The 20106-nt window shown below is 44.5% G+C and overlaps 1 protein-coding gene across 1 annotated transcript in view; it reads left to right on the top strand.

The window, feature by feature from the left end:
• Positions 1-15585, top strand: part of SCFD1 (sec1 family domain containing 1) — a 104764-nt gene extending 89179 nt beyond the window's left edge. The window contains exons 17-25 of the mRNA XM_066608574.1: positions 806-885; positions 987-1049; positions 3296-3371; positions 4048-4101; positions 9708-9760; positions 9978-10011; positions 12090-12155; positions 12938-13006; positions 14971-15585. Coding sequence (XP_066464671.1) covers positions 806-885; positions 987-1049; positions 3296-3371; positions 4048-4101; positions 9708-9760; positions 9978-10011; positions 12090-12155; positions 12938-13006; positions 14971-14994 — 519 coding nt within the window. The 3' untranslated portion in view covers positions 14995-15585. The remainder of the gene's footprint in view (positions 1-805; positions 886-986; positions 1050-3295; positions 3372-4047; positions 4102-9707; positions 9761-9977; positions 10012-12089; positions 12156-12937; positions 13007-14970) is intronic.
• Positions 15586-20106: the final 4521 nt, after the last annotated feature.

The following is a 20106-nucleotide window of genomic DNA, read 5'->3' as shown; positions in this document are numbered from 1 at the left end:
CGGACATGAGCGCTGAAAATAAGAATTTAAAAGCATTTACCTATCCGTAGCGGGCGGGGACGCTCTGCTCTTCCTCACGGCCGGATCTTCATTTTCGGCCGGCGGATGAATTCCTGACGCCGGCGGCACGTCGCCGGCACGTCGTCGACGTGTCGCGCGCATGCGCCAGGCACATCCGCCGAGCCGAAGCAAGGGAGATGCGGCCGTGAGGAAGAGAAGAGCTTCCCGGCCCGCTGCGGGTGAGTAAATGCTTTAAATTCCTATTTTAGGTCTCCCGCGGATCCGGACGGCTTCCATAGGCTTCAATAGAAGCCCGCGGGAGCCGTCCCCGCGGGAGACCCGCATGAAAATGGAGCATGGTCCAGATTTTTTCATGCTCCATTTTTTTTTTAAATCACTTTTATTGACGATCCGCGGGTATTTATCTACCCCGCGGGTGGTCAATGCATCCCTATGGGGTGCGGATCCGCGTGCAGGTAATCCGCTGCGGATCCTAAATCATATTTTCCCCGTGGACATGAGCCCTTAGGGTCCGGCAAACCAGAGCTATATGATACGCTGCCTGTTTCGCAGAGGTTCAAATAAAAATCTCTCGTTGACTAAAAAGTAATGTTTTTGCAGGAACAATAGATGCAACCATAGATCTTTTTCGCCCTGCAAAAAAAAGTCATAAATTCCCTGATGAGTCCTTATCTCTCTCCAGACCCCCTCTGCAGGCACTCTGCTGTACATGGGATCTGACAATAGAAAGCTGATATTGTACTTTTTATAATGCTGTTTTTAATTGTCATTTTTCTTTTCCCAGACTGATCTAGATCAATATAAGAAAGCTCTGGAGGATGCTGGTTGTAGCTTAGCTCCTCTAAACTACATCAAACAATGGAAGTAAGAAAATTAGTGTATATTATATCATATTACATATCAAGTAGATGTTGGCAACACAAAAGACTCCTTGTATTCTGACATGTGTCTGCTTATTTGTTTAGAGCCTTTGCCAAGATGGCGGCAGCACCAGCGAACTATGGGATTGGTGCTACTAAATCCAAAGGGTAAGGGCTAGTTAACAGGGCTAGTTAACACGTTAACCGATAAGATCTGTTTTGCAAATTTTTTAATTTTTTTTTTTTTTTTATCAATGGTAAAAAATATTGCAATATACTACTACAAGACTTGCTTGTGTATACACTTATCAATCTGCTATATTCAAAGCTCATATACTTGTGTGTGTAATAATGGTGCTCAATAGATGTCTTGTTCTAAATGCCCATTAATTAAGCTGTTTTCTCCATAAGGCCCGGGGTGGTTAGCAGAGTAAGCTGAGAATTGATTCTGTTTTTGTGGTGATTTTGTTGTTTCAGCATTGCCCTGTCTGAACCCATGCACTTTCATCAATATTCTTTATTATTGTATATGTATGTCAGTTTTGCTTTTCAGGGTATGTTCACACTGAGGAATTCAACGCAGATTTTTCTGTGCAAATTCCACCTCTGAATATTGGGTCAGAATCCTCAGCTTCTTCCCTGTCAGTGGGTAAAATCTGCGTGTGAATCTGCGCCAAGAAACCAATCAGAAAGCCACGGATTTGGACCCAGAGATGGAATTCAAATAGAAACTTTCACAGTAAATTCGCCATGTGTGAACATGCCCTGAGAATGCCAGCGTGAATTTCACTCTGATTTCTTGAAAAGGAATGCGGATACTTTACATTATTTGTTATCGTAATGCAGCAAACAGGTTCTGTTACAATTAATAAGGGTGCGTTCACACCTATGAAAGGGTTCCGCTTTCCAGCTTCATTTAGGGAGCAGAAAGGCCATACTCCACGGCCAAACTGTTCCAAACCGCGTCGGGAAGACCCCATTGACGACTGTGTCCACCCGCTTGCCGTCCAGCTGTCCGGTTTTCGGACAGAAGCTAACACTTCTCATTTGAGAGTTACTGCAATTGAACAGGTCTCATGTCCTACTAGAGGAGGTAATTGGTTTAGGAAGTCCTTATCACGTGAAGCCTTTTGGATTATGTAACTCAGGTCTAGACTTCCTTAAAGGGGTTGTCCCGCGCCGAAACGGGTTTTTTTTTTTTTTTTAACCCCCCCCCCCTGTTCGGCGCGAGACAACCCCGATGCAGGGGTTAAAAAAACAAACCGCTCAGCGCTTACCTGAATCCCGGCGGTCTTCATACTTACCTGCTGAAGATGGCCGCCGGGGTCTGCTCCCTCCGTGGACCACAGCTCTTCTGTGCGGTCCATTGCCGATTCCAGCCTCCTGATTGGCTGTAATCGGCACGTGACGGGGCGGAGCTACACGGAGCCGGCATTCTGCACGAGCGGCTCCATTGAAGAGAGCAGAAGACCCGGACTGCGCAAGCGCGGCTAATTTGGCCATCGGAGGGCGAAAATTAGTCGGCTCCATGGGAACGAGGACGCTAGCAACGGAGCAGGTAAGTAAAAAACTTTTTATAACTTCTGTATGGCTCATAATTAATGCACAATGTACATTACAAAGTGCATTAATATGGCCATACAGAAGTGTATAGACCCACTTGCTGCCGCGGGACAACCCCTTTAAGGCCTCGATCATCAAACAGATCTCATGCTAATATATGTTATAAAATATCTCAATATAATAAATTTTTTTTAACTTATTGTCTTTTGCGAGTTGTATGGAGCAAGTGGGAGGGGAACTTGTTCTTCTTGTATCATATGTGTATATATACCTTTGATACAAAGTAATGTACATGTATGATTCAGGCTTTCTAAAGCTCAGACGCGTAGGAAAACTTCACAGAAATGTGCTTGCCATTTGTTTATGTACTAATAAACTTACGGACTTTTAATCAAGTGCTGCAGCATACCACCCTCACTCTTTCCCAATACATATGCATACATATGACAAGGGACATAATGGACATGTAGTTGATAGTAGCGCTTCTATTGCCAGTTACCTGTATATGACCTTTGGCTTTCAGACACTACATCCTGGCCCAACTAGTAGTATATTATACCATTAATATTCCATCATCACTTAGAACAGATGTGCCCTTCTTTGGAAAGCTGCGGATGCTTCCAGTTTTACCATTACACATTTCCCTTCTACCACAGACGGTCTCTTGTGCCCCAACTTGCCTCCCCCTGATGGTGTGAGACACCACATAGACGTGTACACCTCTGAAGTGTTCAAAGCTACACACTGTTTATTTAGGTACAATGACCCCCTTCTCTGCAGCCTGTTGAGTGAGTAGTATCTGGCACCAGAGGTGCATCTCTTTATATGCCTCTTCTTTTTTCTACTTCCAGGCTGCTCTCCAGAGTCATGAATACGGGGTCACAGTTTGTCATGGAGGGGGTGAAAAACTTGGTCCTAAAGCAGCAGGTAAACAGCCTAAGGAACAAGATTTATTTTGACAAGTGTAAAATCAGCAGGCAGACGTCCCACCTGCTACTGATAGCCCATGTGGGTGTGATTGACCTACCCATAAAAAAGTACGATAAGTGATCGCAGAGAGTCAATGCAGTTGTCATTACTGAGAGGAACCACAGAGAGGTCCAACCCTGCAGAAGTCTACATGTAGGTCAATGCTAATCGGCTGAACATAAAGGTATCATTCCACTGCTCTACCCTGTAAAGCGGAGCATTTCCATCTTCCCGTTATGGGTTAATCGAGCCACATTCCCATCCAGCCCAGTTCCCCCATCCTGTTTGCTTTGGCTGCACAAAACAAGGAGCTTTGTGAATATGTTTGGACATTTGATACAAACACTGGGCACAGAACTTTCTGTCACATCTCCCACTGAGCCCATAGTAAATGCGTCTACTCTTAGAATGGCAGCTGGAAGATGTCAGCGATTGTAGCCAGACGGCTACGTGAATGTGGAAATCCACATACTAGTGTCAGTGTATTGTTCAGTTACTCCCAAAATTGACATACAGCTCGTTCATAACAAATCATTCCAGATTAGCATTTTGTGATAAATCCTACAATGTAATTGTGTCTCCCACTTATTATGTACATTGGTATTTAAATATATATTGTCACTTCTCTTTGTAGAACTTGCCAGTCACTCGAGTCCTTGATAGCCTTATGGAAATGAAATCCAATCCGGTAAGAAGGGGTTTGCATCCTGCGGGTGCTCCGGTAGTCCCCTCGTAATTTACTTCCCTGCAGATCATGTTCTCTACTGCGTGTGCAGTAATTTCCTATAACCTCTTCTACTGTATGCCATCACTTTTAGCACAGAGAAATTTGAAGATGTTCTTCTTCCATCATTATAATTGTATTTATATCCCGATCGCTCTGTTCCTACCACTTATTTTTATTCTCCCTCTTTTATATGTTTGTGTTTTTGTTATTGGTGGTTTTATTTTATTTGCTCCCAGCTGCAAGTAAAAATAGATAGAAAAAAAAACAGTGCCTTGTGTTCTGGAAAGAACTGTGGCCCCAGCCGGACGCCCTCCCTAAAGCCAAATCACTTGCCAAGAGCTCGTAAACTAATGGCTCTGGGGGCCATGTGTTTGTATACAAAGTCCCATCTCCATGTAAATGCCCGACCCATTTCCAGACACAGCTAAACTGTTGTCTGTTCCAGACCCGTAGTGCACTGGATTATTTTGTTCAATATCCGTCCACCCACTGCAAATCGAGAAGGATTTTAGGTTGAAACACTGAAGCTAACCTTTTACTGCATAAGCTTAGATAACATTACATAGTGTCCACAACCTTCCTATAGTTAGTGAATTCATTCTAACTTGTTAATCAATGTATGGTTCTACCTTTTCTTCCTTTTGGGTGGCTTTACACATGACAACTTTTGTCCAAATAATTACTTAAAATAATCTGAACAGTGAGTTTTTAGCATAAAAGCAACTGTTTGTGTGCTTTTACACAGCGCCATTAATCAGTTTCAGAGAGATAAAATTGCGCTAGTCCTTGAAAAACAGACCATAATTCATCAACCAGCAACTATTTTTAAGGTTAGCTGAAGCGGAGCAACTAGCCAACTAATTGTCGCTGGTCACCCTGTTCCATGGTTCTATTGGTTACATTTGCTCTATTGAGCTACTATTTGGATTATAATTGTTCCATGTGAAGTCGCCCTTTGGATAGGAACTGCTTTGTTTAACCCCTTAGTGACGGCCCCATTGCCTTTTTTACGTCCTCACTAAGTGGGCTTTAATCCTAGAGGACGTAGAAACATGCATCCTCTTAGGATTAAAGCCCTCTTGGCTGAGGACGTGACAGCTCCATGCTGTCAGTGCCCGCAGGTAGCCAACAGCATGGAGCTGTTATCCTGGGCTGCGGGCAGTCCCCCCCCCCCTCCCACCCCAAGCAATGCGATCTTAATAACACTAAAAAAAAGTTTTAAAAAGTTAAAAATTCAGCTGCCCTGATGGATCAGATCCATCAGGGCAGCTGAAATAACTCACCTGCCTTGTTGGAGGTGTCCGGCGGTGAAAGGGTCCTCCGGGACCCCGTGCCGCTGTTCTGCGCATGCGCGCCAGACAAATGACATCACGCTCATGCGCAGGAGGACGGGAGCCGCGGGAATTTTAAAATCTCCTGGCTCCTGAAGGTAACAGGGAACCAGGAGATGTCACCGGGGACTGCGGTAAGCAGTCCCCAGGCCCGTGATCGCCGCTATCCATAGCGGCGATCGCGGAAAAGTTTTTAAAAAGTTTAGTTTCACCTCCCCTCATGGATCGGATCCATGAGGGGATGTGAAAATACTCACCCCCGGGCCTCAGCGGTGTTCCGATCCCCCGGGATCTGAAGTCCCCTTCTGCGCATGCATGCCTGACGTCAGTCATCGGGCGCGCGCACAGAGGGGCTCAGGCCCCGGGAAATTCAAAATACCTCTGCTCCTGGCTACCATGTGTAGCCAGGAGCAGAGGGATGTCACCCAGGATGTGATCACTTTTATCCAGTAGATAACAGTGATCATTTAAAGTTAAAAAAAAAGTTTGAAAAAGTAAAAAAAAAAAGTTTAAAAAGCTGATGTTTCATCTCCTCTCATGGATCATATCCCCTCACAGATCGGTGAGAGGAGATGAAACTTTTTACTGGAGGCCTCCGTATTTGAAGCCCGATGCGTTCCTCCTCCGCAGACCTTCCTGAAACTCTGCGCAAAATGCCGGACACATGCGCAGGAGGCAGGAGCCTAGGAAAGTTAAAATCTCCTTGCTCCCGGTCGCCGAGCGCCTGGAGCGGTGAGCGGTCCCCGGTCACATGATAAAAAAAAAAGCGATCTACCTTAGGCCGGTCTCCCATGACCGGATAGTAATTACGGATCCCGTATGCGTCTGATCCGCGGTAATACGTGGATCAATCGCACTGGATTACACAATTCTGCTCACATTAGCGGGTTGGAATTACATAATCCACTCACAGAAAACAGAACACAGCATGTTCTATTTTACTGCGGATATCTGCAACACAGTGCGTATTGTGCTCCATGGTCGTGGATATATCTGCAGCCCATACGCAACTACATTGTGTACGGGCTGCGGGTACCTGTGTCATCGCTAATCGACGGTGCGGGAAATACAAACAAAAAAAGTGTACTGCGCATGACCACCTGTGTGAGTAGGCAGTTATGCGCAGTACATTACGCGTCTGTATGCCGCGCCACGGCCAGGTTCACAGCTGGAATCCGCTGCAGGCGTCCGCAAGCGGATTCCACATACGGCTGTGTGAGCCTGGCATTATTAAGGCCGCTACCTGTAATACGTAATTTACAAGAAGCTTGTTGAATGCCTCCTGTGTGAGACCGCAGCACCTCGTCAAGCTTACAGAGACTCACAGTGCGCCACTTTACACCCTGTCCCTGCCGCTGAGGTCAAGAAATACCCCCCAAAAAGGGTAAGAGGAGGGGGAGAATACCAGATTTTATTGCCCCATGTACCCATCCCAACCAGGCCCCTGTAATTACCCCTGTCTTCGAAAAAAACCCACACAATTTACATCATTACTTTTATCTAAGATTTGGGGAATGCCAAAAAGGGTGCGAAGTTGGGGGGGGGGGATTATTTTTAAGGAGTCAATTTATATGTGTGCTGTACAAAGAAAACCGTTTTTAAATTGACACAATTGGCAAAAAAATGAAAATTGTAATTTTTTCCTACTGCTTTGCTTCGATTTATTCTAAAATTGTAAGGTAAAAATTGTCAGTAGACCCCTGAAGAGGTGCGTTTTTAGAGCACGCCTGAAATTCAGCGTGTCAGTGATTGCCTGTATATTTTTAGGTAGCGTGTTCTAGAAGACTGGTGCTGCTCTGGAGAAGTCTTGGAGGTGGGAATGAGAGTTTTGAATTAAAGGGGCACTTAGTCTGATTTCATTAACAGAGTGGAGGGCGTGGGCTGGATGGTGCATTGAGATGAGGGAAGCTGTATAGGGCAAGGCGCTGCTGTGGAGCGCTTTCTGGATGATGGTAGTGAGTTTACATTGAATTCTGTGTTTTAACTGGCAGCCAGTGCAGTGGCCGGCACAGGGCAGAGGCGTCTGAGTAGCGGCTGGACAGGAAGATGAGCCTGGCTGCCGCATTCAGGATGGATTGGAGGGGGTAGAATCTGGATCAGGGAAGGCCTATCAGCAGCGAGTTACAATAATCAAGCCGAGAGTGGATGAAGGCAACAGTGAGCGTTTTTAGCGTGTCCATAGTGAGAAAAGGGCATATTTTTGCGATGATCTTGAGGTGCAGCTGACATGTTATGGTGTTGCCGCACACTGAGATGGAGATATCAGGATGTGGTCGGTTAGTAGAGGGCGGAAACAGGAGAAGGTCAGTTTTTGAGAGGTTAAGTTTTAGGTAGAGAGAGGATATAGTGTTAGAGACAGCGGACAGACAGTCAGTGGCGTTCTGGAGGAATGTTGCTGTGATGTCACGGGAGGAGGTGTATAGCTGGGTATCAGCATAGCAATGGTACTGAAAGCCTAATCTCCTGATGGTCTGTCCAATGGGGACTGTGTAGATAGAGAAGAGGAGGTGGCCGAGGGCTGAGCCCTGGGGGACCCCAACAGCAAGGGGAGGAGGAGGGGAGGTAGAGCCAGTAAAGCAGACACTGATAGAGCAGTCAGTTAGGTAGGAGGAGAACCAGGAGAGGGCAGTGTCCTTTAGTCCAATGGAGCAAAGCATACTGAGGAGGAGTTTGTGGTCAACAATGTCAAATGCAGAGAGATCGAGGAGGATCCGTAGGGAGTGGTCGCCCCTCAATTAGACTGTCAGGAGGTTGTTTGACACTTTAGCCAGGGAGGTTGTTGTCGAGTGTAGGGGGCGGAAGCTGTACTGTAAAGGGTCAAGAAGAGCGTTTTCTGAGATGGCTTATAAGGCGAGAGTAAACCAGACGTTCTAGTAGTTTGGATGAAGGATAGGTTGGAGATGGGTCGATAATTGGTAGCATCAGTCGAGTTAAGAGTCAGTTTCTTTACAAGCGGGGATATAATGGTGTGTTTGAATAAGGAGGGGAAAATGCCAGAGGTCAGAGAAAGATTGAATATAGTGGTGAGGTGGGAGATGACCACCAGGGAGAGGGACCGGAGGAGGTGTGAGGGAAGAGGATCTCTAGCGCAGGTGGTGGGGCGAGCAGTGCAATCGAAGAGATTTCAGCCAGTTAGCAGAATTTGAAAGGGAATGTGTGAAGCTGTATGGTGGTATCGAGGAATTGCCCTCCACCTGGGCCGTGCATCATCGTTACATCCATTTGCAGCTTGCGCTTAACTGAAGGTCCTTTGATCTCATGGCTCTCATTACTTGTAGTGCGTTTGACACCCATGCACCGTCGCCTCAGTTCGCAGTAGTGTCCTGACCAATGAAACTGGACTGCTACTGAGTGGACCAAGTTGTCTTCAGTGACAAATCAAGGTTTAGTTTGAGCACTGACTAGAGGAAAGAAGATTTCTACACCAACATAGAAGGGGGTTCTTTACTGTAAGAGCAGTGGGACTATAGAACTCTCTGCCTGAGGCTACTTCACACTGGCGAGTACGATATGGGGCCATGAATCGCGTCCCTATATCACACTCTCCACCATGTGAATTTCCTGAGGATGCAAGGCGCTTTCATGTCAAAACAGCCTCACATCACTTGAGGAAAAAAAGCAATCCTCCTGCCGTGGCTGTCAGAGGATCACAGAGTTTCTCCCGTTGCATTCAATGGGATATCTTGCATAGCGTGCACCTAGCACGTGGTGCGATGCTGCCGCCGGCCCCATTGAAAATAATGGGCGCCACGATGCAAGAGCACACAGCAAGATAGAACATGCCACAATTTGTTTCCTGCATCGCGGTGCCATGTGGGAAAACATCACTTGTGTTTAACTCCATTCAAAAGAATGGGGTTCATGTTTGTGGATTTTGCAATGCACAAATCTCGCGTGATTTTGATGCCTGTGTGAAGGCAGCCTGAGGATATGGTGATGGGGAACTTGCTAAAAGAGTACAAAAGGGACCTGGATGTCTGTCTTCAATTTTTTAACACATTACACTTCCATTATAATGGCAGCAATTGTCATTTAATACATGTACTCTGAACAGCTATCGCTGGATGTTGGCACTTTATGAGCAACACAGTGGCTCCGTATAAGTGATGCAGAGGACAAGGGAGAATCGTAATTTTACAGCTCTGTTTCAGTCAGTTTTTGTTATTTTGGAGTGGTTTTTTTGTTTGTTTTTTTTGTTTCTCTAAAATGTCAAACTGGATTTTTTTTCTCTTGCAGGAAACTGATGACTACAGATACTTTGACCCCAAGATGTTACGTGGAAATGACAGGTGACACTTGTAAATCCACATAATTTTCTCCCTGCCTGTAGCAATACAATTTTAACAGTAAACATCACTTTTGGGGTTTTTTTTCTCCTTTTTGGATTTTTTTTCATATGTTTCTTAGTTGAAGCTTCTATTTTCAAATAAAATAGTCTTTGTGTAATTGTATGTTCTTGGAAGAAATAAATTGACTAGTATCAAATTGTTTTCTTCATTAAAACAGTTCTATACCAAGGAACAAAAATCCCTTTCAGGAAGTAAGTAATTACTACACAATCGTATGTAAATGTGCAATAGATTGATAGATTCTGAACTTATTTATACTCTATAGCTAAATATTTTGGCATCTTTGCAATTAGTAATAGAAAATAAGACTTTTTAGTTTGGTGGTAATTGCTATTTACTATTACATTTCCTAGCTGCACTTACACTCACACCCCATAAATGTCTATTCATGTGTCAAGGAGATGCCAGAATATAACCGCCTAACTTTTCATCGTACTGCTGCAGTGTGCCAGTAAAAAGCTTATAAATGTTAGTATTCTATAATGAAACAGGCAGAAGTTGCCCAGTCTCTAGGGAACATTTGCTGCACATAAAATATAGTACTATTCATTTTTGTTTGATTTATTAGAGATGTTCTGTGGAGCACCTCGGCTCTTTGCTGAAATTCACAATGTGCGGTGTTGCTCTCCATGCATTTGTCTGCATAAGGCCTAGACAAGAGAGTTGCTGTTCATGAAAACTAGGCCTTCGGCATTTTCTGGTGATCGGTGGGAGTTAATATGCATTAATTCTCCCTGAGTGAAAGGCCCTTTTTTATTATATCTGATTTATGTACAAGTGGTTACTCAAAATACAATGGCTGTCCTAAAAACAAATATAGGGAAAATACATGTCACCATTACACACTAAATGGGAAACCACTGTGTAAAACTGACATGGAAAAGGACTTGAGGATTTTAGTTAACTGTAATCTTAACTGGAGCCCAACTGCTGCCAAGGCAAATATGACCATGGTGGGGTGGGAGGGTCTAGGGGCGCATGATGAGAACATTGTTCTTCCTCTTTACAAGTCACTGTTCAGACCACACATGGAATATTGTGGATATTTTTGGGCATCAGTACTCGAAAAGAACATATCAGCTTGAGCGAGTTCAAGATGGGCAACTAAATTAAATGAAATGGATGGAATACAATACCCAAAGAGGTTATCAAATTTGGGGTTATTTAGTTTCAAGAAAAGGCGGCTGAGGGGCGACCTAATTATGTATAAATGTATCAGGGGTCTATACAGAGATCTCTCCCATCATCTATTTATACCCAAGACTGTGACTGTAACAAGGGGATGCCCTCTATGTCTAGAGGAAAGCAGGTTTCTACACCAACATAGAAGGGGGTTCTTTACTGTAAGAGCAGTGAGACTGTGGAAGTCTCTGCCTGAGGATGTGTTGATGGCAAACTCACTTTAAGAGGTGTCTGGATGCCTTCCTTCAGTGTAACAATATTACATGTTATAGTCACTGATTACTTCAGAAGGGTTGTTGATCCAGAAATTTATTCTGATTGCCAGATTGGAGTCTGGAAGGATTTTTTTCCCCTAAAAAGAGGAACATTGGCTTTTCACTGTCCAATTTTTATGATTATATTTATTGTACACGGAGTACTCATGAGTAATGCCAGCATGCCCCCACAGCATACTGGAGAGCAGCAAATGATCTAGTCAATTGTAATACCAGATCAAATTCACGCATTCTGGATTTGATGAGGCTTTAGGTTCGATAGCACACCTAACTTAATTTTCTAACATTCTGCATCTGATGCAAGTGAATGAAGTATTTGTCCCTGCCACAGAAAATTAAGTTCACAAGTAGGATGAACATGCTTAATCTTTTTGTGGATTTCATATAGAAAAATTGCAGATTTAAATGGTCACCGTACTTTTAGATCAATTATGCTAATATGGTAGTCAAAGGGATAGCTAGCAAAAGTAAGTGAAATTCACTTTATTTACCTAAAAATGACATTTTTGTGTTGAAAACTCACTCTAAAGGGCTGGCCACTAGGGACTCTACCTTCCTTATACTTTGCTGTCCACTGCCTATGCCAAGTGGAGTCTTTTTCTAGTAACACAGATAACAGGATGGGTAACGGGAAGGAGGAGGGTGTTGTGTCATGCTGCCCATAGACGTCTGTGGAGGGTGGTGGTGAATTTTGTGTTTTTCTGTAAGTGCTTCATAAATCTGTATTGTTTGTACATTATTAATATACGGTAAGCATGATGCCATCGGTATTTTAACATTAAATTTTAATGACTATATTGTGTTTTGCACAGGCCATTGTGTTTGTCGTTGGAGGAGGAAACTACATTGAGTATCAGAACCTAGTGGATTACATAAAGGTATGTTCTGAGTCCAAACCTTTTTTTTTTTTCTAGTTGACTGACTTTTTATCCTCTATTGTTTTATTCCTGGGGGTTTATGTTTACATTATTGTAAATCTAGTTTTTCCTGCCTTTTAGGTATGATGTTTTCCCTTCAGTTTAGCACTGCACTTTGTGCGTCTTCTATGTTCTGTCCTCCTGTCCATCCCCTCTGCCTATTCCTCCTGTGTTCCACACTGTTCACATTCTGTTTATTGCTTCTTATTTTATCTCGTCTGTTTTTCTAATCTATTGTTTTTATCTTTTTTTATGCCTTATTTGACAGCTCTTTACCACTTTGTCTGTTCACTGGACCGTTCTACTGCTGTTTATCCTGCTTACAATGTCTTTATATTCTTTCCTTCATTGTAACTATTCCCTGGACTGCTCTCTCTCAAGCAGATGACTTTGGCTGATTGACATGCAGACACTCATCCCCATAAAAATAAATTTCATGGCAGGCATCTGGCTCTGATTTTGCTTTGCTTTTGGATCTTCCTGCCGGTTGCTAAGGTCTGTCTTTCTTTTGCTGACTGTTGCGTAGAATTTATTTACATGGCCAACTCTACAGAACTCCTCCCAGGACCATTTCTTCTATAATCATAAGCTACTTGCAATACATTAGTTTTTTGCTTAACCCTTTGACTGACAGTAACATACTTAGGAGCGTTGGTGTTTCCTTCTGTATTGTCTCCTATTTCAGTCCATGTATTGCCTATATGAGTGTTTAAACCTTCTACCTTGCTGTGTTCTCTTACCAGACCAAACAAGCAAAGCACATTCTCTACGGCTGCACTGAACTCTTCAATGCTGCACAGTTCGTTAAGCAGGTGATCTACCAAGTGGCCATAGACTGTTTCTAAACCCAAATATAACCTATAGATTAGCATCCTTCTGGCCTGTACTGTATATTATGTCATAATGAAATATCTGACATTTCAGTTATGTTAGTTTTCTTCTATAGAAAGACTGACAACCAATACCATGGAGTGTTGAAGTAGTGTATTAGGCTGGGTCCAGACGCAGCTGAGGTGTCACACTGCAAATCCATTTGTAGCACAATACACGTGGATGCTGTTTCCAAAGCACCCTCAACACATAGAGGAAAAATGAGTGTGTAAATATAAGCATCTTGTGGATTTTTAAGTCTGCAGCTCATTATGTTGTAGAAAAGATGGTATTTTCCCTGCAGATTTCATCCTTTGCAATGCATAAGGTGAAATCTGTAGCAGATCCACAGCAAACTCCATAGCGGAAATTATCAGCAGCACTTGGGTTTAGAGAGTGAACTGCAGTATGTGGCACTGCTTGACTAGTTGTGGTTCTTGAGGGTAACTTAACTTTTAATGGTCCATTTGTGTAGTATGTTGTATGATTGCAGTTATCCCTATATTGGACCTTCCTAATGCAATGTTTCTAAACTAAGTATTCATCTCTACTTCTTCAAATGGCATGTTAAAGCCCTACAGCTGTGATCTCACACAGTGGCGCTTGGTAGCCACAACGTGACGGCTGTGATTGGCTGAGCACCGGTCGAAGAACCAATCAATGCAGCAGTCAAAGAACCGATCACAGCCGTCACGTTGGTTCAGCGAGTGCTGCGTCGATTGGCTGAGCACAGTCGCTGAATCAGTCTGAGCCATCGCTTCCTGGAGGTGGGATTTATTAATGCCGTAACCAGGAAGTGATCTTGCGTTGGTGGCCGAATAATGCAAGCAGCACAGCGGAGCGACGGAGTTATGGAGAGACACGGAAGGGACCCGCATCGTGCCTCTTTTGGGGCAAAAATTATAAGACACAGTCTTATTTGAAACACTGTAGTATAAGCAGCCTCTAGAAGCATGGCTAATATCCCATGGGGTACTTGTACTCCAGGCTCAGAACCTGATGCCGAACTAGATTAATCTTTTATTATGATCATGTATGGGCAGTCATGCTAATGAGACCTTTAAATTTGTATAGAGTCATATTTGAAGTGAACTGTTTTTGTATTCAGTGCTTGAGGGGAAAAAAGCTTTTACTATGTTTGTATCAACATACTTTGATATCTGTTCTCCAAGAACACAAGATGAAATATTAGAAATCTCAGGAACATCTAGCTGATCTTGACTTGAGGTCCTTTTACGCAGAAAGAGAGAATATCATTCTAAAAATTATTCAAACGAGCAAAAATGAATGATAATAGTTGAGTGTAAACGCAGCTAACGATGAATAAGTCATTTGCTTTTTGTTCGTCGTTCATTTCATGCAGGCATACAAACCATGATTGGCTTGTTCACTTATCATTTAGTTTAAATACTCACCATTGAGTCGTTCTCACTTATACAGCGAATGTGAACGACTGAACCATTTCTCGTTTGAATGGGCCAACGATGTATAAAACTCTGGTGTCCTTCGCTAGATCAAGCAAGAAATTGGCAGGTCTAAACGGACCCTTATCCATACAGTTTTCTGGGCCACTATCTGTTTTAATAACTCTTCCAGCACTATTCTTTCTCATTACACGCCTCAGAGCCTTTTTACACGGAATGATTATCATTCAAAAAATTGTTTTTCATTTTATGCAGACATAAAAAGAATTGTTTGCATGTCGTTTGTACAGAGAATGGGAACGACTGAATGATTTACGAGCGAACAATGTATTTGCCTGTAAACAGGCAGAACAAGTGACCTCCGTCATCATTCACTGATGCGAACGATAAATCGCTCCATGAAAAAGGAGGTTCAGTTTTTACAGCACATACAAATTACTATTGATTAATCTGAAGTAACTTTTTCTGTCTTCCTCTTTCAGTTGTCTCAGCTTGGACAGAAGTAAGAGACGTCGGTGACCGCATTACAGTCCTCTCTGGTGTCTGTGAAGGGATCGTCAGAGACTAAACCTTATACTTGTACTGTTCCATTAACCCTTTCACCAGCACCAGGGGCTGCAGGTGTGGGAGAAGAACAGTGAAACTACTCCCCAGAGAGATCTATTGTGTTCTGCACAAATAACTTTCTGGTTTTTCTACCAATTTTGTTTATTTAAATATGCTGGAGGTGACCAGTCTGTGTAACGAGACATTAACGCAATCTCTGTCCTCACAGATCACTTCCAAATAAAACAATTGATGATGTATAATTTTGTAAAGCAATAATATATGTTGAGAGTTCATATATTTTAACAGCAACAGGATTTGAAGGTAACATAACGAATACTGTAACATGGGATACCCTGAGGAGTGTAATGTAAATTATGAAACAGCCACCTGGGGACCACCCTATTCAAAGTGGATAGTGGCGATAAAAGTATGAAAGTAGACTGCTGTCAAATCTGAATGACCGCTGTGGTTACTGCCATTTATTTTACCCTTTTTTTTTTTCTTCTTATACAATGTCCACTAGAAAGAATAAACAAAAGTTAAACCAAGGTGGTAATTCATAATTGTTTTTCCCCCTCATCATCTTGACAGCATACACCTGAGGGCTGTCCTCTGGACCCCTGTAGGGGCAGGAAGCGGAAAGTACAAAGGTAACTCCCCTCCACCAGTTTACAAGTGTCTTCCTGTCCCTACAGGACCGTCCAGGTGGATAGCTTTACATGTATGCAAGCAAGTTGCAGCCCATCCACCCCAGGGAAGACTCCTCTCTCTGGGTGCTGTCAGGGACTGCGCAGGTGAGACTTCCAAGTATGGTCCTTCACCCGCCAGGACCGCCGGAGCAGTCTCCAGTGGCCTGCCCAAGAGCTAATACGCACCTGGGGCTTGTCCAGGCACTATGGTACAGCAGGGTCCTGGTGGAGCTTCTCGTCCGGAGCGGCTGTGAGCAACAGCCACCTGCAGCGCATCCCCTGGGTCTGATGCACACGGAATCACGTCAGACTCCGCTGCGTTACATGGGAGGAGCCACATGCCGGGAAAAGGCGTGGCAGCACAGAGCCACAGGAAATTTTAAAAAAAGCCTCAAAGGGAATGGAGCCAAAATCCCTTTGTCACGGACGTCAGCGTGTCCAGACTGCTATCATGTCCACCAAGAGGACTCAGAGCATACAAATTGTGAGTAGCCTCTGGCCAGGGGGTATCCTCTTTAAACTATGCACTAGTGTTTAAATTTAAAACTCTGCCTATTCCATGTCTTGCAGGACAGGAATACGCAGAAAGATAAGGCTATTTAAAAGCGTACTAAACAATGTCCGGTTTGCTTGAGGTGGTTAGAGGATTGTACCAAGTCATTCTGCGCAGATTGCACGGCTAAAGTTGCTCGTGATGAAAGAACCTCCATAATGACGGACTAAAGGTGCATTTAACTGAAAGATGATTGCTCAAAAATCACTCAAACGGCAGTTTGAGTGACCGTTTTGAGCGATTATCTTTGCATATCTTAAGTAGCTAATTAGCAAAAAAGAGTTAAAGGGGTTGTCCGGCCAGAAACATCATAGCTCATTACTTCTGTTTGCCCATTTCCATGCACTTTGTAATATACATTGTGCATGGAAAATGAAGCAAACAGAAGTTTTGGACTTACCTTTAGGGGTGCACCCCCCTGTGTTGACCCTCGGTCGTCCCAGGTTACGACAAGAAATCTTCTGCATTTCTTGTCGGGCCGGCAGCAGCTCTCGTCGGCGCTGGAACGCTCCTCTTCCCTTCCGCGCATGTGCAGTCTTTCTTTCTTCTGCCGGGACCGCGCTCTTTACCTCATCATCGCAGGGGACGCGCGCCGCCGGTCGGCGCATGCGCAGTACACTCACTTCCTGGTTTCATATACCAGAGCGGAGTGAGTGACTGCCTGCCGCTGCTGCTTGGACAAGAGCCAAGAAGACACCGTCGGGACTTTAAAAGTATGTGAAAGGGGAGAAGGGGAGTAGGGGAGAAGGGGAGAAATGTTGGAGAGATGGATGGATGTGTGCATGGGGGGGGGGGTGTGCAGTGATGTGTGTGTGGTGTGCGCGGACCGGCTGTCAGAAGTCCCGGGGGAAGGGGGGGTGTGTGGAGTGGGAAAGATCGATGGATGGATGGATGTGTGCAGGGGAAGGGGGGGGGGGTGCAGTGATGTGTGTGTATGTGCACGGACCGGCTGACAGAAGTCCCGGGGGAAGGGAGGGTGTGTGGAGTGGGAGAGATCGATGGATGGATGGATGTGTGCAGGGGAAGGGGGGGGGGGTGCAGTGATGTGTATGTGCATTGACCCGGCTGACAGAAGTGTGGGGGGGGGTCATTGTGAGAGGGGCACTATGAGGGCATGTGTGTGTGGGGAAATGTTTTACTTTACTTTAGCAGGGGGCGGGGCCTGGGCGGGGAGAGACTGTAGAGCAGTTCAATAGAGGTGGGCGTGTCGTGGGCGGGGCTAGGACGTGAGCTGAGGGAAATCCTGCCTTTTCATGTCTTACTACCATCGGGAGCGCGCACACAGAAGAGGGAGGGGGGCGCAGGGCATGTGAGAAGGTGCACAGAGGCGCCATCTTTGAAAACTGCAGAGAAGATCAGTCTAAGGTAATAAACTGACATTGCAGCTGATCTACTGGCCGGTTTGAGCCCCTGTATGCTGTCTGTTACTATCCTTACTGAAAGGGAAGCAGCAGCATTATAAAAATTTTTACCCTGTGTGGCCGGACAACTCCTTTAAATACAGGCGGAGCTGAACACCGCTGATAACTCAGAACAAAGCAGCTGTTTTGTATATGCAAGCAGCTGCTTTGTTCTCACAGTTATCAGTGGTGTCCTGCTGAGCTGATAGCTCAGAGAAACAGCAGGAGCGCTGACAGCTCCTTTGTTCTCAGAGCTTTCAGCTGGTATCCCGCTGGGAAGTCCCAGTGGGATACCAGCTAAAGGAATTCTATTAGCGCTGCCCGCTGGGAATATCAATGTGCAGTGCTGATAAGTCATTGTTGATTTCTAGCTTGCTAGAAATTAACAATGAACTAACAGTGCACGATGGCAGCGCATTTAGACAACGATTATCGCTCAAAAGATGGCTTTTGAGCAAATTTTGAGCAATATTCGCTGTGTCTAAATGGGCCTATATGCTCCATCATTCAAGTGGAAATAGAATCTGCTTTATCCAGCCTCCTTGTTCAGCCAGGAGGTCTAGCTAAGAGAGCGAGACTAGCGTCTACCTAGGCAGGCTTCCAGAGAGGACATCACTAATTGTCTGTCCGTTCTCCAGCTAGCTATGGGATTTTTGGTGGATGCCCCAATGGAATCCATCCGCTTTGCAGCCCGCTCAGCAGTACTCTCCAATACAGCCAGGAGGGCTGTGTGGGTTAAGGCATGGTCTGGGGATAGTCCGTCTAAAAATAGACTGTGCGTTAGGCTTTCAAGGCCATCACATTTTTGGTCCACTTCTGGAATCCCTGTTGGAGAAGGCATTTGATTGACAGGTTCTCGATATAGAGGCTGTTCAGGCGCCCTCCCCTATCCTACCCTCTATCGAAAGGATATAGAGGGAAAGAAGTCCAGACGTGTTGGTCCTATCCGAAAGGAGGAAGGGGTGAGAGTCCACCTGCTGGCCTGTTAAGGCCTTGCGTTCAGAAAGTAAGGGGTAGATTGTCTCTCTGTGCCTCTAAGCGGGAAGAGGTGACTTCTAACCCTTGGGCTCTGTACTTTATAGAATCGAGTTCTCTACTCCTCCAGGAAGGTTTGTGGTCACCCCCTGCCAGTCATATCCTCTGCAACAGGCACTGCTGTTAGGGTTCCTGGATTTGCTGTCCTTGCGGGGCTATTGTCCAGGTCCCAGTGGGGGACCTTTTCAGCAGATTCTTTTCCCCTTAGTTTTTTTTTGTTTGTTTTTTTTGTTTGTTTTTAAACTAGGAACAAATGGGTCCTATAAAACTATAATAAACCTAAAATCATAAATTTATTATGTGTAAAAGATTTAAAATGGAGACTATCTCCCCTTAATTGCGATACATAGTGTTATGGCCACCATTGATCTCAAGGATGCCGATTCATCCTGACTTCCAGCAATACCTTCGGTTCGCGTTGCTTATCGCGAACACACACCAGTTTGTGTGCCTACCCTTCCGGATTTTCTCCGCCCCTCAGATTTTTTCCAAAATAATTCTAAAAGGAGTAGCCTTTTTACAATCTTTTAGCATTATTATCGTACCCTATTTAGACGATTTTCTTCTGATAACCGAGTCTAACTCAGGACTCTAAGACGCTAAGAGAGAAAAATCGCACATGAACATAGATCTATTAAAAACAACAGGGTCAGTCTGTGCCAGTTTTGTGCATCTCGTAATGCAGAAAGCTCACACGGGAAAGTCACCCGTGTAAATACAGCCTTAAATACAGCCTACCCCAAGAAATAGTAATGGCAGAGACCATGACTGTTTTCAGAAATGACTAGATGTTTATCTAATTATAAATGGCTTTCAGGGTAGTTATTAATTTAGCATTGAATGATACATAATTGATACGGGGAAATTCTCACACTACAGTGAGTCAAATGTTGGAAAAGTTAGGCTAACTTCACACGTGTGAGGGCCATCCATGTGAAAGCCCAAGGGATGCAAGGTGTTTTCATGTGAAGACAGCTTGGCATCACTTCGGGAATACAGGGAATCCCCCGCCGTGGCTGTCACAGCCATGGCAGAAGAACGCATATTTCTCCCATTTCTTTTAATAGGGCCAGCGCTGCTGTTGCCGCCGACTACATTGAAAACAATGAGAGGCGAGATCATGCAGCCAGATAGAACATGCCGCGATATGTTTCTTGCATCATGGTGCTATTGCAAGAAAAAGTCGCTGATGTCTATGACCCCATTCTAAAGAATGGGGTTCCTATTTTGTGCAAGCTTTGTGCGCCTCGCAACGCACAAATCTCGTGTGATTTTCTTGGCCGTGTGAAGCTGGCCTTAGAGAAAGGCATAATACATATTATCTGCTTAATTAAGTCAGACTGTTAGGTCTGGGTAAGTTGTACCTGATGGACACACGTCCATTTTCAGTCA

Source organism: Eleutherodactylus coqui, chromosome 6 (genome assembly GCF_035609145.1).
Source record: "Eleutherodactylus coqui strain aEleCoq1 chromosome 6, aEleCoq1.hap1, whole genome shotgun sequence".
NCBI lineage: Eukaryota > Metazoa > Chordata > Amphibia > Anura > Eleutherodactylidae > Eleutherodactylus > Eleutherodactylus coqui.
The sequence above is the reverse complement of the archived record's forward strand: the minus strand, read 5'-3'. Positions and strand labels throughout refer to the sequence as shown.